This window comes from Xiphophorus couchianus, chromosome 13 (genome assembly GCF_001444195.1).
Source record: "Xiphophorus couchianus chromosome 13, X_couchianus-1.0, whole genome shotgun sequence".
In the NCBI taxonomy this organism is placed as follows: domain Eukaryota; kingdom Metazoa; phylum Chordata; class Actinopteri; order Cyprinodontiformes; family Poeciliidae; genus Xiphophorus; species Xiphophorus couchianus.
Genome location: NC_040240.1, coordinates 29,569,556 through 29,582,302, shown reverse-complemented (window position 1 = coordinate 29,582,302; position 12,747 = coordinate 29,569,556). Strand labels below are relative to the sequence as shown.

The following is a 12,747-nucleotide window of genomic DNA, read 5'->3' as shown; positions in this document are numbered from 1 at the left end:
ATGGCTATTGCTAGCTGTAAGTGCACCTGTGATAAAAATGCACATTTCAGTAAATGATTGAAATGTATTGAAATAAATGTCCCTTGCATCTGAGGTGGCAGTTTGACTGCTGTGGCGCTGTCAGCACTGCTTGGGGCTTGAACACGAGGATTCAGCTGCACCCAAAACTTTTGCATCTCTGTCTGATAATTACTAACATCTAAAGAAACATCAGACTTTTTTCGCTACTGTCTGTTCTTAGCCACTGTAACAGTGGTCACTGCTGGAGTTCACTTTACATGTCATAAAAAAGCAGGACAAAGTTGCAGAAAACTAGTTTGAGAGTACCTTTTTAGTACATTTTGAGACCAATTATAAAGAAAAAAATAAAAATCAGTGCTTACGGAACTTACATTTTAAAATATGTTATTGAATTCACACATATATATTTTTTACTCATAAAAAGATATGTCACCTGCACTTTAAGGCCACATGAGTATAATGTGATGAATTTCTAACATTTGTAGATTTCATTCATCCAGAAGCTTTTCTGTGGAACTTTTCCTATAAACTGTTGCATGTCTCCCTCTTGTGGTCATATGTTAAGTGACAACAAAAGAATGCTCACTTCAAATTAGTTTTACAATCCTTTTATTTATATACTTCTTTATCTCCAATGAGATGACATTGAAAAGACTCATTTTCAATATCTTCGTTTTCAAGAAGAGATTGAAAACAAAGATATAATTCAATACACTCTCAAATATGATGCAATCAAGTAAAAGTTAATCAACTCAGTTCCATTTTGTGCTTTTAAAGGAAAAATCAGAGCCAGTTTTACATTTACTTATGACAACATGACTAATGCAAGAAAAACATCAAACATTTAAAATACAAGAAAACCAAGAATAACCACTAATTTCACACACAGAACTGAAAAAAGCCTAAGAAGATAGACTGGGCTGTTAAACTTCTACACTTTAAATATTGATATTGACAAGAAGTTTGATTTATTATTATTATTATTATTCACCTCCTCAACTGAGAAAAATCAGAAAACATTTGCTGTTTAAGGGACAGAAGCTTTGCAAAAGGCAGAAAGTGAGAATTTTAGAGATTCCCCTTAACAAGCAAGAGCTACCTGTTAAATATGAGCTTCATATTTTAATATATTGCATACTCCAATCTCTCTGAACATTAAGTATAGTTTTATGTGTGTTTTAATCATTACATATTACTTACAAAAGACAGACATTCAAGTTCCAGAAAAAGAAATGGAGTTCCAGTATGTTAGCTTAGTTAGCTTAGCACAGGGGTGGGCAACTCCAGGCCTGGAGGGCCTAAACGTCTCCTGCAACTTTTAGATGTGTCTCTACTTCAACGCACCTGAGTCAATTAATGAGGTCATTAGCAGGACTCTGGAGAACTTGACTGCACTTAGGAGGTGATTCAGCTGTTGGATGTTGGACCAGGGAGACATCTAAGAGTTGCAGGACACCGGCCCTCGAGGACCAGGACTGTCCACCCCTGGCTTAGCATATTACTCTGAAAAATGGCAGACAGGGTAGGATATTTTTCTGTCAACTGTTGAAAACAACTTTAACCACAGAATGAGATGCTGACTTGTGATTAACACACTAAAGAGGTGTGTGTCTAATAAAGTATTTCTATTGCACTGTTAGTAATTGACAAGAGGATTTAAATGTTTTTGTACAGGATACCATAAAAAATGAGAATAAATTAATGGTTGGCCATGATTAAAAATGTTTTATTAATATGAAAGTGATGTAATTTTGATTCTTACTTATACTGATATCACTTTTAAATATTTGAAAAGATCTTCAACAAATTCTTCATCTCTTAGACTATTGACATTATGACCATTAAAATGCCTCTAACACAAATTAAATCAAGAAAACTAAGAATGTCATTCATAAACAAAGAAAGCAATAATTAAAATGAATTAAAATCGACTCTATGAAGGTAAAGATATGGTGAAATGTGTACTAACAAAACAAACAAACAAAAAGCAAAGAAAAAACTGTGAACTGTACGGGTAAAGGACAAAATCAAACTGTAGAGCCTCAAGCTCTTCACAAACAAGCGGATGGTTAATTGTCATAAAAAAAATTAACAACTGTTTTACAGACGAAGTCCCAATTAGGTGATCCTTCAAATGCACAGATACAATATTTACATTCATAAATATCTGCATGCAGAACCCTGAGTTCACTGTAGCCTTCACATAATTCCAGCCTTCACATTTTTCTCCTTCCTGTCAAAGGAGCTCGGCTCAGACAGACACTCCAGTGCAAGTAAAGTCGTCCTTCCAACACCCAGTGCGTGACCTGAGAGAGGCAACCGGGTTGATCCGTCCCGCTGCTTCATGTCCTCACCGAAGCGTGTAGCAGTGGCACACCTGAAGACTCCATCTCTGAGTGAGAGGGCGAGTAGGTTGATGGAGAACTTGAAGTGGGATCTAGTAGACCAGAACCACAAAAATAAATAAATAAATAAATAAAACGCTGTCAACCTTAAGTGAATGTCATTCTGTTTCATTCTGACTTGCAGAATTAGAATTTGAGTATTGATCCTGGGGATTGTGATGTTCTTAATCTGCCTCTCACAACATTAAGGTTTTCAGCCAGGGCTGGCCCAAGCCTTTCTGAGGCCCAAAGCAGATTTTTTTCTTTTTCTTTTCTTTTTTTTGGGCCCTCCATACCAACATGTCAACACCAGATGCTTTATCATTTCTAAGCATGTCACATACCAAATATCATTAGCATAATTTGTAATTAGCTTCCATCATACCAGTGTTATTATGGCTACTGATTTTAACTTTATTGGAGTAACAAGCTAAAGAAATTATTTGGAATTTGAAATGCAGAGAGGCATTTCAGTATGTCATATTATTTTAACTATTTGAAAGTAACATCAGCTGATGAACAGTAAATATAAGGTAAAAAAATTGACAAGTTTGATATCTTATATTTCCCCAACAGAGGCAGCAGCCATGAACAGGAAGAGATTTACCATTATTTATGTAGCAACTATAAAAACAATACGGAAATTGGTTTTACTTATGTAATAGCATGTAGTTTGTATTGTTCAATATTATACATATCTCAGCAAATATGTTTTCCTGTAATTATTGCTGGTTTGATGCTCTGGGTCATTTAGCTCTGAATAATAACCCACACAAAAGTAAAAACGTTGCTAAACTGTGAATGCACCATGAATATCCTACACCAGGGGTATCAAACTCGCGGCCCGCGGGCCAACTGCAGCCCTCGGGACGATAGTTTGTGGCCCCCGCCTTAATATGAAAGTTTAATGTTAGTGCGGCCTGCGAGTTTGATATAATTGGCACTTTTCAGTGTTGTGTGCGGAGCTGAACGAACTTACCAATCACGGTGGAGTATATTGCTCTTGGGGGCGGGACATAGGCCGGGCCTATTTGCATTTTCTATTTGTCATTATTTGCAAATGGTACATGCGCAATTTCCGCGGCCGCTCCTGCTTCACGTGCTTCAGCATCCAGTCTAGACCCGGAAGTTGCTGATCAGTGTAACGTAATTAAGGTTAGGCGCTGTAACGCTTGGGTTGTGTTTAAGGGAGGAGAGGAGGCGGCAGATTCGTCATGACGGTCAAAAACTCACAACCACACTGGTACTGGGAATTCCACAGTGTTGTCCTTTAATAAATACGCTCTTCACCAACCTTACAAAGCCCGGTTGAACGGCTGCTATATTATCAGACATGAAAATTGAGCAGCGTCCAAACAACCCCTAACATTACTAAAAAGTTAGGGAGCTAACATGTCCGTCTAGCACGTTTCTCCCACGCTCTCTACAGAGAAGCCGTGGCGCATACTTCTGACATCATTAGCAATACTAGAGTATCTTAAAGAGACACTACACAATTACGGCTGTTACAGCCCCTGACTACGGCCAAATATGGTAATAGGCAATCAGAAAGGTTCGGCTGAGGAGACAGTGTGTGTGAATGTGGCCCAGCCTCACCCAGACTCTACCTCCAGCGGCCCCCGGGTAAACTGAGTTTGAGACCCCTGTCCTACACAGACTCCTTCCACATAAACATTTTCATGTTTTCTTCTCAGAAGAAGACAATCTGTGTCTCTTTCTACTGACATTTTTAATAAGGTTTTTGAGAGAACTCCTGATCAATAAAACACATATTTGATCTTATTTTATTAGCATAATGCTGATCACTGAATTACCAGCACCCGAGGTGAGCCCTGCAGCAGTTTGCCCTTTGTTCACTTTCTGTTACGCAGTGTATGTTTACAGTGCAGCTGTGTAGTAAACAGCAGGAGCCTGCCAGGCATGACTCAGGTGTTTTATTCCAGCAAAATTTTAAAGGCTAACACCTTTTCTGCTGACACAGCAGTCTGTAAAGTCACAAATTATTTAATGCTTCTTATGTGAGCCTGCGAATGCAAACTGTTCAGGCTGGTTTTGTTGTTGTGTTGATATTAAAGATATGTGCAGCTGCATTACACTCTTACATTTAGTGAACACAGAAGAGGTCATGAAAGTTAACCCTGTTTATTGTCTTAATCGAAACAGATTCATGATCAGTCATAAGTATGACAATAAGTTATACATTTATGTGAAACGCCGAAGAGTGTAAAATACTCTGAATGTGCAAAAATATTTGGTATGCTGTTTGAGTCAGTGATCTTTAAAGCACATCTAAAATCATATTAGTTGGACCACATTGATGTTCAGAGGTTAAACAAATCAACAAACATCATTCACTAAAATCAGTAAGACAAGACCTGAGATAAAACAAAACAGACGCAAGTTAAAATTCTTTGGATCCTGAGTTATCGTGCTATCAATTTATTTGTTATCAATCTACTCAATGCAGTTTTTATGTTTACTGCCAAATTATATCAATCAGTCCCTCCAGCCTCTTGAGAATTATTGTGGAAATTCACGCAAAATTTCACTTTTTTGCGCTAATACATAACTGGGTGTTTATTGCAGATTTTTCTCAAAAATTGTCAAAAGCTTGTACTAAACAGCTGCCTCATCCTTAGTTGATGTCAGATTACAGCCCACGATCTATATAAAAGGTCCCATTTACAGTCAGTAATTAGTGCAAATATCACAAATATTTCCAAATACAAATACTTTCATTTTTATTACAAAAAAAACAAAAAAAAACAAAACATCACTCCTCCATGGGCTGCCACCTTATCGTGGTGGAGGGGTTTGAGTGCCCCAATGATCCTAGGAGCTATGCTGTCTGGGGCTTCATGCCCCTGGTAGGGTCACCCAAGGCAGACAGGTCCTAGGTGAGGGACCAGACAAAGTGCAGCCCAAAGACCCCAATGATGAAGGAAAACCTTGGACTTGGTGTTCCCCCGCCCGGACGCGGGTCACCGGGGCCCCACTCTGGAGCCAGGCCTGGAGGGGGGGCACGATGGCGAGCGTCTGGTGGCCGGGCTTTTACCCATGGAGCCCGGCCGGGCTCAGCCCGAAGAGGAAACATGGGCCCCCCCTCCCATGGGCCCACCACCCGTGGGAGGGGCCAAAGGGGTCGGGTGCACTGTGTGATGGGTGGCGGCCAAGGGAGGGGACCCTGGCGGTCCGATCCTCGGTTGCAGAAACTGGCTCTTGGGACGTGGAATGTCACCTCTCTGGTGGGGAAGGAGCCGGAGCTAGTGCGTGAGGTCGAGAGGTTCCGGCTAGAAATAGTCGGTCTCACCTCGACGCATGGCTCTGGTTCTGGAACCAGTCTCCTTGAGAGGGGCTGGACATACTTCCACTCTGGAGTTGCCCAGGGAGAGAGACGTCGGGCAGGAGTGGGCATACTTGTTGCTCCCCATCTCGGCGCCTGTACGTTGGGGTTTACCCCGGTGAACGAGAGGGTAGCATCCCTCCGCCTACGGGTGGGGGGACGGGTTCTGACTGTCGTTTGTGCTTACGGGCCGAACGACAGTTCAGATTACCCACCCTTTTTGGAGTCCTTAGAGGGGGTACTGGAGAGTGCTCCTCCTGGGGACTCCCTTGTTCTGCTGGGGGACTTCAACGCTCACGTGGGCAACGACAGTGAGACCTGGAGGGGCGTGGTTGGGAGGAACGGCCCGCCCGACCTGAACTCGAGCGGTGTTCTGTTGCTGGACCTCTGTGCTCGCCATGGATTGTCCATAACGAACACCATGTTCAAGCATAAGGGTGTCCATATGTGCACTTGGCACCAGGACACCCTAGGCCGCAGTTCGATGATCGACTTTGTCATCGTTTCATCGGATCTGCGGCCGTATGTCTTGGACACTCGGGTGAAGAGAGGTGCGGAGCTGTCCACTGACCACTACCTGGTGGTGAGTTGGCTCCGGTGGTGGGGGCGAAAGCCGGTCAGACCTGGCAGGCCCAAACGTGTTGTGAGGGTCTGCTGGGAACGTCTGGCGGAATCCCCTGTGAGACGGAGATTTAACTCCCATCTCCGGCAAAACTTCGAACACGTCCCGGGGGAGGTGGGGGACATGGAGTCTGAGTGGACCGTGTTCCGTGCCTCCGTTGTCGAGGCGGCCGATCGGAGCTGTGGCCGCAAGGTTGTCGGTGCCTGTCGCGGCGGCAACCCTCGAACCCGTTGGTGGACACCTTCGGTGAGGGATGCCGTCAGGCTGAAGAAGGAGTCCTATCGGGCCTTTTTGGCCTGTGGGACTCCGGAAGCAGCTGATGGGTACCGGCGGGCGAAGCGGCATGCGGCTCGGGCGGTTGCTGAGGCAAAAACTCGGGCGTGGGAGGAGTTTGGAGAGGCCATGGAGAAAGACTTCCGCACGGCTTCGAGGCGATTCTGGTCCGCCATCCGGCGTCTCAGGGGGGGGAAGCGGTGCAGCACCAACACTGTTTATAGTGGGGATGGTGTGCTGCTGACCTCTACTCGGGACGTTGTGGGCCGGTGGGCAGAGTACTTCGAAGACCTCCTCAATCCCACCAACATGCCTTCCACTGAGGAAGCGGAGCCTGGGGACTCTGGGTTGGGCTCTCCAGTCTCTGGGGGCGAGGTCGCCAAGGTGGTTAAAAAGCTCCTCGGTGGCAAGGCCCCGGGGGTGGATGAGATCCGCCCGGAGTTCCTTAAGGCTCTGGATGTTGTAGGGTTGTGTTGGGTGACACGACTCTGCAATATCGCATGGACATCGGGGGCAGTTCCCCTGGATTGGCAGACTGGGGTGGTGGTCCCCCTGTTCAAAAAGGGGGACTGGAGGGTGTGCTCCAATTATAGAGGGGTCACACTCTTAAGCCTCCCTGGCAAGGTCTATTCAGGGGTCCTGGAGAGGAGGGTCCGTCGGATAGTCGAACCTCGGATTCAGGAAGAGCAGTGTGGTTTTCGTCCTGGTCGTGGAACACTGGACCAGCTCTACACCCTCAGCAGGGTCCTGGAGGGTGCATGGGAGTTCGCCCAACCAGTCTACATGTGTTTTGTGGACTTGGAGAAGGCGTTCGACCGTGTCCCTCGGGGAGCCCTGTGGGGGGTTCTCCGGGAGTATGGGGTACCGGGCCCTTTGATACGGGCTGTCAGGTCCCTGTATGACCGGTGTCAGAGTCTGGTCCGCATTGCCGGCAGTAAGTCGGGCTCGTTTCCGGTGAGAGTTGGACTCCGCCAGGGCTGCCCTTTGTCACCGATTCTGTTCATCACTTTCATGGACAGAATTTCTAGGCGCAGCCAAGGTGTTGAGGGGATCCGATTTGGTGGCCTTAGGATCTCATCTCTGCTTTTCGCAGATGATGTGGTCCTTTTGGCTTCATCAGATCGTGATCTGCAGCTCTCGTTGGATCGGTTCGCAGCCGAGTGTGAAGCGGCCGGGATGGGGATCAGTGCCTCCAAATCCGAGGCCATGGTCTTGAGCCGGAAAAGGGTAGAGTGCCTTCTCTGGGTCAGGGGGGGTGTCCTGCCCCAAGTGGAGGAGTTTAAGTATCTCGGGATCTTGTTCACGAATGGGGGAAGAAGGGAGCGGGAGCTCGACAGGCGGATTGGCGCAGCGTCTGCTGTCAAGCGGGCGCTGTACCGGTCCGTCGTGGTGAAGAGAGAGCTGAGCCAAAAGCGAAGCTCTCGATTTACCGGTCGATCTACGTTCCCACCCTCATCTATGGTCATGAGCTTTGGGTCATGACCGAAAGAACGAGATCGCGGATACAAGCGGCCGAAATGGGTTTTCTCCGTAGGGTGGCTGGGCTCTCCCTTAGAGATAGGGTGAGAAGCTCATCATCCGGGAGGGACTCAGAGTAGAGCCGCTGCTCCTTCACATCGAGAGGAGCCAGTTGAGGTGGCTCGGGCATCTGGTCAGGATGCCTCTTGGACGCCTCCCTGGTGAGGTGTTCCGGGCACGTCCCACCGGGAGGAGGCCCCGGGGAAGACCCAGGACACGCTGGAGGGACTATGTCTCTCGGCTGGCCTGGGAACGCCTCGGGATTCCCCCGGAGGAGCTGGAAGAAGTGGCTGGGGAGAGGGAAGTCTGGGCCTCCCTTCTGAAGCTGCTACCCCCGCGACCCGACCTCGGATAAGCGGAAGAAGATGGATGGATGGATGGATGAAAAAAACATCACAAAAAGTATCACAAATTCCTGGAGGGACTAAAAAGATGTTCAATAATATATTTTTTTAATTTTAAGAATTTATATTTTAACAGTTTGCAAACAGGTTTTATCAACACATTCTGGCACAACCGGCACTTTAAGAGCATTCATGATCTTGATTTGGCACAAAACCAAAATGAGTTTGGCTCCCCTGCTTTAATGGGTCCCTAGTCAAAGTAGTTGCTGTGGTGATATGGGCCCAGGTGGGACTGTCAGTTGGGAATCAGGCATCAGTGCCTCAACACCACCCACTCCTCCGCAACACAGGCAACACCACACATTGGTCACGTCTTGGGGTGTGGAATGATGGACCTCGCAGTCACAGGGGGCTAAGCTGGGCTCTAGTGGGCATCCCACCCATCCGACCCTCCCAGGGCGAGCTCACCACTAACACATTAGGGTGTTAATGTATTCTTACTAACTTGTTCGTTCTGAGTTTCGCCTACAGTGGGGGGCTGGTGCCTGTCTGCCATGTTGGTGGGTCTAGAGGTGAGTCTCGCTTGTGTACTGCTGTGTGGTTTTGCTGTGGGTGGGTCTGTGGAGGAAATGGGCCACCACAGGGACCCGGTTCCAGGCTTGGCCTACTCAGTGACCAAGCCACTGATGGATAGCCCCTCTGTCGTTTGGGGGGAGCGGGCTGCTGTTCCTGCGCTTCACTGAAGATCTACTGTAGCTTTTTGAGAGTTGTGACTGTTGAGTTGGTGCCTAGTGTCTGTTTGAGGCAGCTGTGACCTTCCAGAGCCGTGTCCACTTATCCTTTGCAGCTCTTGGGTGTTAAGTACCTCCCCTGTTACATAAAGCTTTTCGTTTTAAATAACATCTCATTGATACTTAAATTGCTAACTTTAAGTGTTTCTGTAAGCAACACCTTCCTTATTGAAGAGTTTTCTCAACAGGGTCTGGTAAAATGCGCTTACTTACACATCATGCTGAGAAGTATTAAATTACAGACACACCTTTCTCTTTTTCCCTCTAATAAATGCAAATATTGCAGATATTTAGGTATTAAAATGAATAAAACATAACCCTTACCTCCATTCTTCCTCCACATGTTTCTGGCAAACTTGTCAGTGGAAGTCAAGTCGGATATTTGGATGTTGGGATTTGACTTGTAGTCGTCTTGAGGAAAAGAAAACAACCAAACACTTTTCTCTGACACTAGTAGGTATTACATCGGCGAGGATGAAGGAGAGAAAGCTGCCCAACTTACTGTTGTTGCTTGAGGGAAAGGAGCCACTCCCAATCATGGTCTCGTGCCCACTGTCCGACATCGTCCTCTCCATCCTGGGAATGGGCGGCCGCTTCTTCGGGGTCTTCCGAGTGCTGATGCGGATGATGCCCCGCACCAACCGGCACTCCGCTTCCTGCTCGTCCATTTTGTGCTCCTCTGCCAGGGAGTTGATGAGTTGGGTGATGGCTTTGCTCTTCCTCAGAAACACAGAGTCTGAGGTGCACCTGGCCAGCTCTTCGATTTGATACTCAGAGTACAGCTCCAGTAGCTTCTTGGTGATCAGGGAGTCCACGTTCTCGTCGCCGTCCTCCCAGTCATGGAATGACACAGAGTCATGCAGGGAGGCAAACTCTGATGGGGTTTGAGCAGGCAGTGGCGCATATGGTGAAGATTTGACGTCGTAATCTAAATCATCTTTCGGACCGACTACTTTGACTCCGTTAATGCGAAAGTCTGACCATTCGGTGTCAGCCTCTTCTTTGTTGTTGTCTGGGTTAACGCCTCGGAGGCTGATCTTTTCTGGCTCATCTGGGGAGCTCTCGTTCGGCGCCAAACGCGGAGCGTGGATGCAGCGCTGGCACACCTTATACAGTCCGAAGGTGATTACGGTGCACACGAAGGTTTTACAGCTCTTTGGAGAAGAGCAGGGATTGCAGCTCGATGCTGCAGATGAAGGTTCGGCTACACTGGGACCGAAGTCGATGGTCTCAGACTCGTTCCCATTAGCATCTTTAAGGCGGCCTTTGTGGACTGGCTTTGGCTGTGGGGTTGGCTGCCTATCCTCCACCAGGTCCACACACCGCTCCTCGGTAAAAGACACTTGCCTGGTGCTCTCCAGCCTCTCGCTGCGCCTCAGACTGTCACTGGTGCCAGCAGACATGACTAACTAGCTGCAAGAATCCAACGAGAAAAGAAGCACAACAGAGGGGTTACATTAAAAATGGTTATACAATATTACCCCTCTATCAGGCAGAATATCAAATCCCGTTAAACCGCATGAGGGCATCTGTCTTTTAAAAAAACCAAAGAAACGAATCCACTATTACAGGCAGGCAGGTAATGTGGCCCAACAGGTTTCATGGATGATGCACCTGGTGAGAGACAATCACCCATTCATACATCCGATTATCTGTGTGATGTCATGGAGTATTTACCACAATGATAAACAACTCATTCAGTTTGGTCACAACTGAGAAGTGCGTAGTCAAGACAATAATAACAGTGCTGAGTAAGGCACAAAAAAAGTCAAAACAAACATTAACTGAGCTGCATTAATATTATTAATAATAATAGCATTAATAATAATCCTGACAATATTCATCATTTGTATTATTATCATCTTTATTGTTATTATTATCATTGTCTCACTGCAATGCATTAGCTTATCTATGGCAACTTGTGATAAAAGTCAAATTATTTATTTTAGTCTTGCTATTGTAGTAATATTCAAAAATTATATCAGTAGTTGCACCAACACACAAGCTACTATTTGTAATAGCAATATTTTATTACACTAATGTTAATACTGCTAGGACTACTGCAGTACTACTATTACTACTACTAATAATATTAGTAAAAAACAATCAACTACAAGCCTCTACAGGCTTGTAATATGGAATAGCAACAACAATGATATTCATATTTTTATAATGTGGCTAATTGGTATAATAATCATTTTATTATTAATAATAATAGAATTAGAAGTAATTCTTGTCAGTAATATTAATAATTAGTATAGCTATCATTTCAAAAAGGTGACAATAATAACAGTGAACACGTTATGTGTTATTGGTGGTGTTAGCCTACATAAGGTGATTTATAATAATATAATATTAATAATGATAACAATAGCACTGTCATTATTAACAACATAAGAAATTATAATAAAGTAACAATATTGACTTTGACTTAATTGTTATCATTATAAAATAAATAATCGGGCATCTACAACCAAAATAACAACAACAATAATTATTATTATACTTTTTGTAGTGAGATTAATTAGTATAATAATGATGTTAATAAGATTGAATAGTAAAGTTATGTGGTACAACTGGCATTAGCTTAGATATGGAAACTTGGAATAATGTCAATTATTTTTAAAGATAAAAATAAGGTTATTAAAATATGAACACTATAATATTCTGGATGAATTACCCTGTATACGGTCACCAGTAGTTGAGCAGTCTGTCCTCAGTGCTGACGTCCTCTACGACGACGGCGACTGTTTACGGCTCTCTAAGCAACGTCGCTTTAATCTCGTCCACTCAACGAAAACCTTTCGCTGTTTATGTAGCCTAATTACTAATTCAGTTAACAATAGGTTAAGGTACTGGAGACATTCGCTCGCAGTCACTTTTTTGAGCGTGTATCAATATTGTTTTCATGTTCATGGCGACTTGTCATTGCGTCTCTTCCTCCATTATAAACTTCTCACCTATAGACAGAGTACGCTGCGTCCACAAGTCGATTCCCCCCAAAATCACGGCTTTCCCTGTGCCAACAAGTCAGCATGTATGTTTTAATCCATCTGTGACAAGGAATTGGGTCCAAAACACTCCAAAATGAAAGTTTAAGGAAAGTCTGGGGGAAATCCGTGTACCTGAGCGTCAAGGTACAGGAAGCGAACCAGGTAAGCTGAAACCGGAGTCTGGACTTCCGGTTAGAAGTGGCTTTAGAAAATAAAACTCAGGTAAAATGACAAACTCTGTGGATTCTAATGCACACGTAGCCGCTCATGTACGCCTATATATATATATATATATATATATATATATATATATATATATATATATATATATATATATATATATATATATCTATGAACGTGCAGGAATGCTTGGGCTATACTTAGACATGCCGTGAAAAAAGAAACTGAAAACAAAAAAACAGATAAATAAATAAATAAATACATACAGCAATGGCTTC

At 44.7% G+C, this 12,747-nt stretch overlaps 1 protein-coding gene across 3 annotated transcripts; it reads right to left on the bottom strand.

Moving 5' to 3' along the window:
- Positions 1–613: 613 nt before the first annotated feature.
- Positions 614–12,467, bottom strand: LOC114156301 (keratinocyte differentiation factor 1-like). Of its 3 annotated transcripts, none has more exons than XM_028036658.1 (4): positions 12,257–12,467; positions 9,799–10,709; positions 9,621–9,707; positions 614–2,458 (listed from the first exon to the last, which is right to left on the bottom strand). In XM_028036658.1, the coding sequence occupies exons 2-4, from the start codon at positions 10,697–10,699 to the stop codon at positions 2,364–2,366; spliced, it is 1,083 nt and encodes a 360-aa protein (XP_027892459.1). In that variant the 5' UTR covers positions 10,700–10,709; positions 12,257–12,467; the 3' UTR covers positions 614–2,363. The 3 variants fall into 3 exon arrangements, with proteins under 3 accessions (XP_027892459.1, XP_027892461.1, XP_027892460.1); XM_028036660.1 differs by having other exon boundaries at positions 9,799–10,705; XM_028036659.1 differs by lacking the exon at positions 12,257–12,467 and adding an exon at positions 11,977–12,244.
- Positions 12,468–12,747: the final 280 nt, after the last annotated feature.

Excerpts from the sequence above, each read along its gene's own strand:
- LOC114156301 (XM_028036658.1), bottom strand. The coding sequence starts at position 10,699 with ATGTCTGCTGGCACCAGTGACAGTCTGAGGCGCAGCGAGAGGCTGGAG. Across the intron at positions 9,708-9,798 it reads CTTTCCCTCAAGCAACAACA|ACGACTACAAGTCAAATCCC; the intron begins GTAAGTTGGGCA and ends CTTTTCCTCAAG. Across the intron at positions 2,459-9,620 it reads CATGTGGAGGAAGAATGGAG|ATCCCACTTCAAGTTCTCCA; the intron begins GTAAGGGTTATG and ends CTGGTCTACTAG.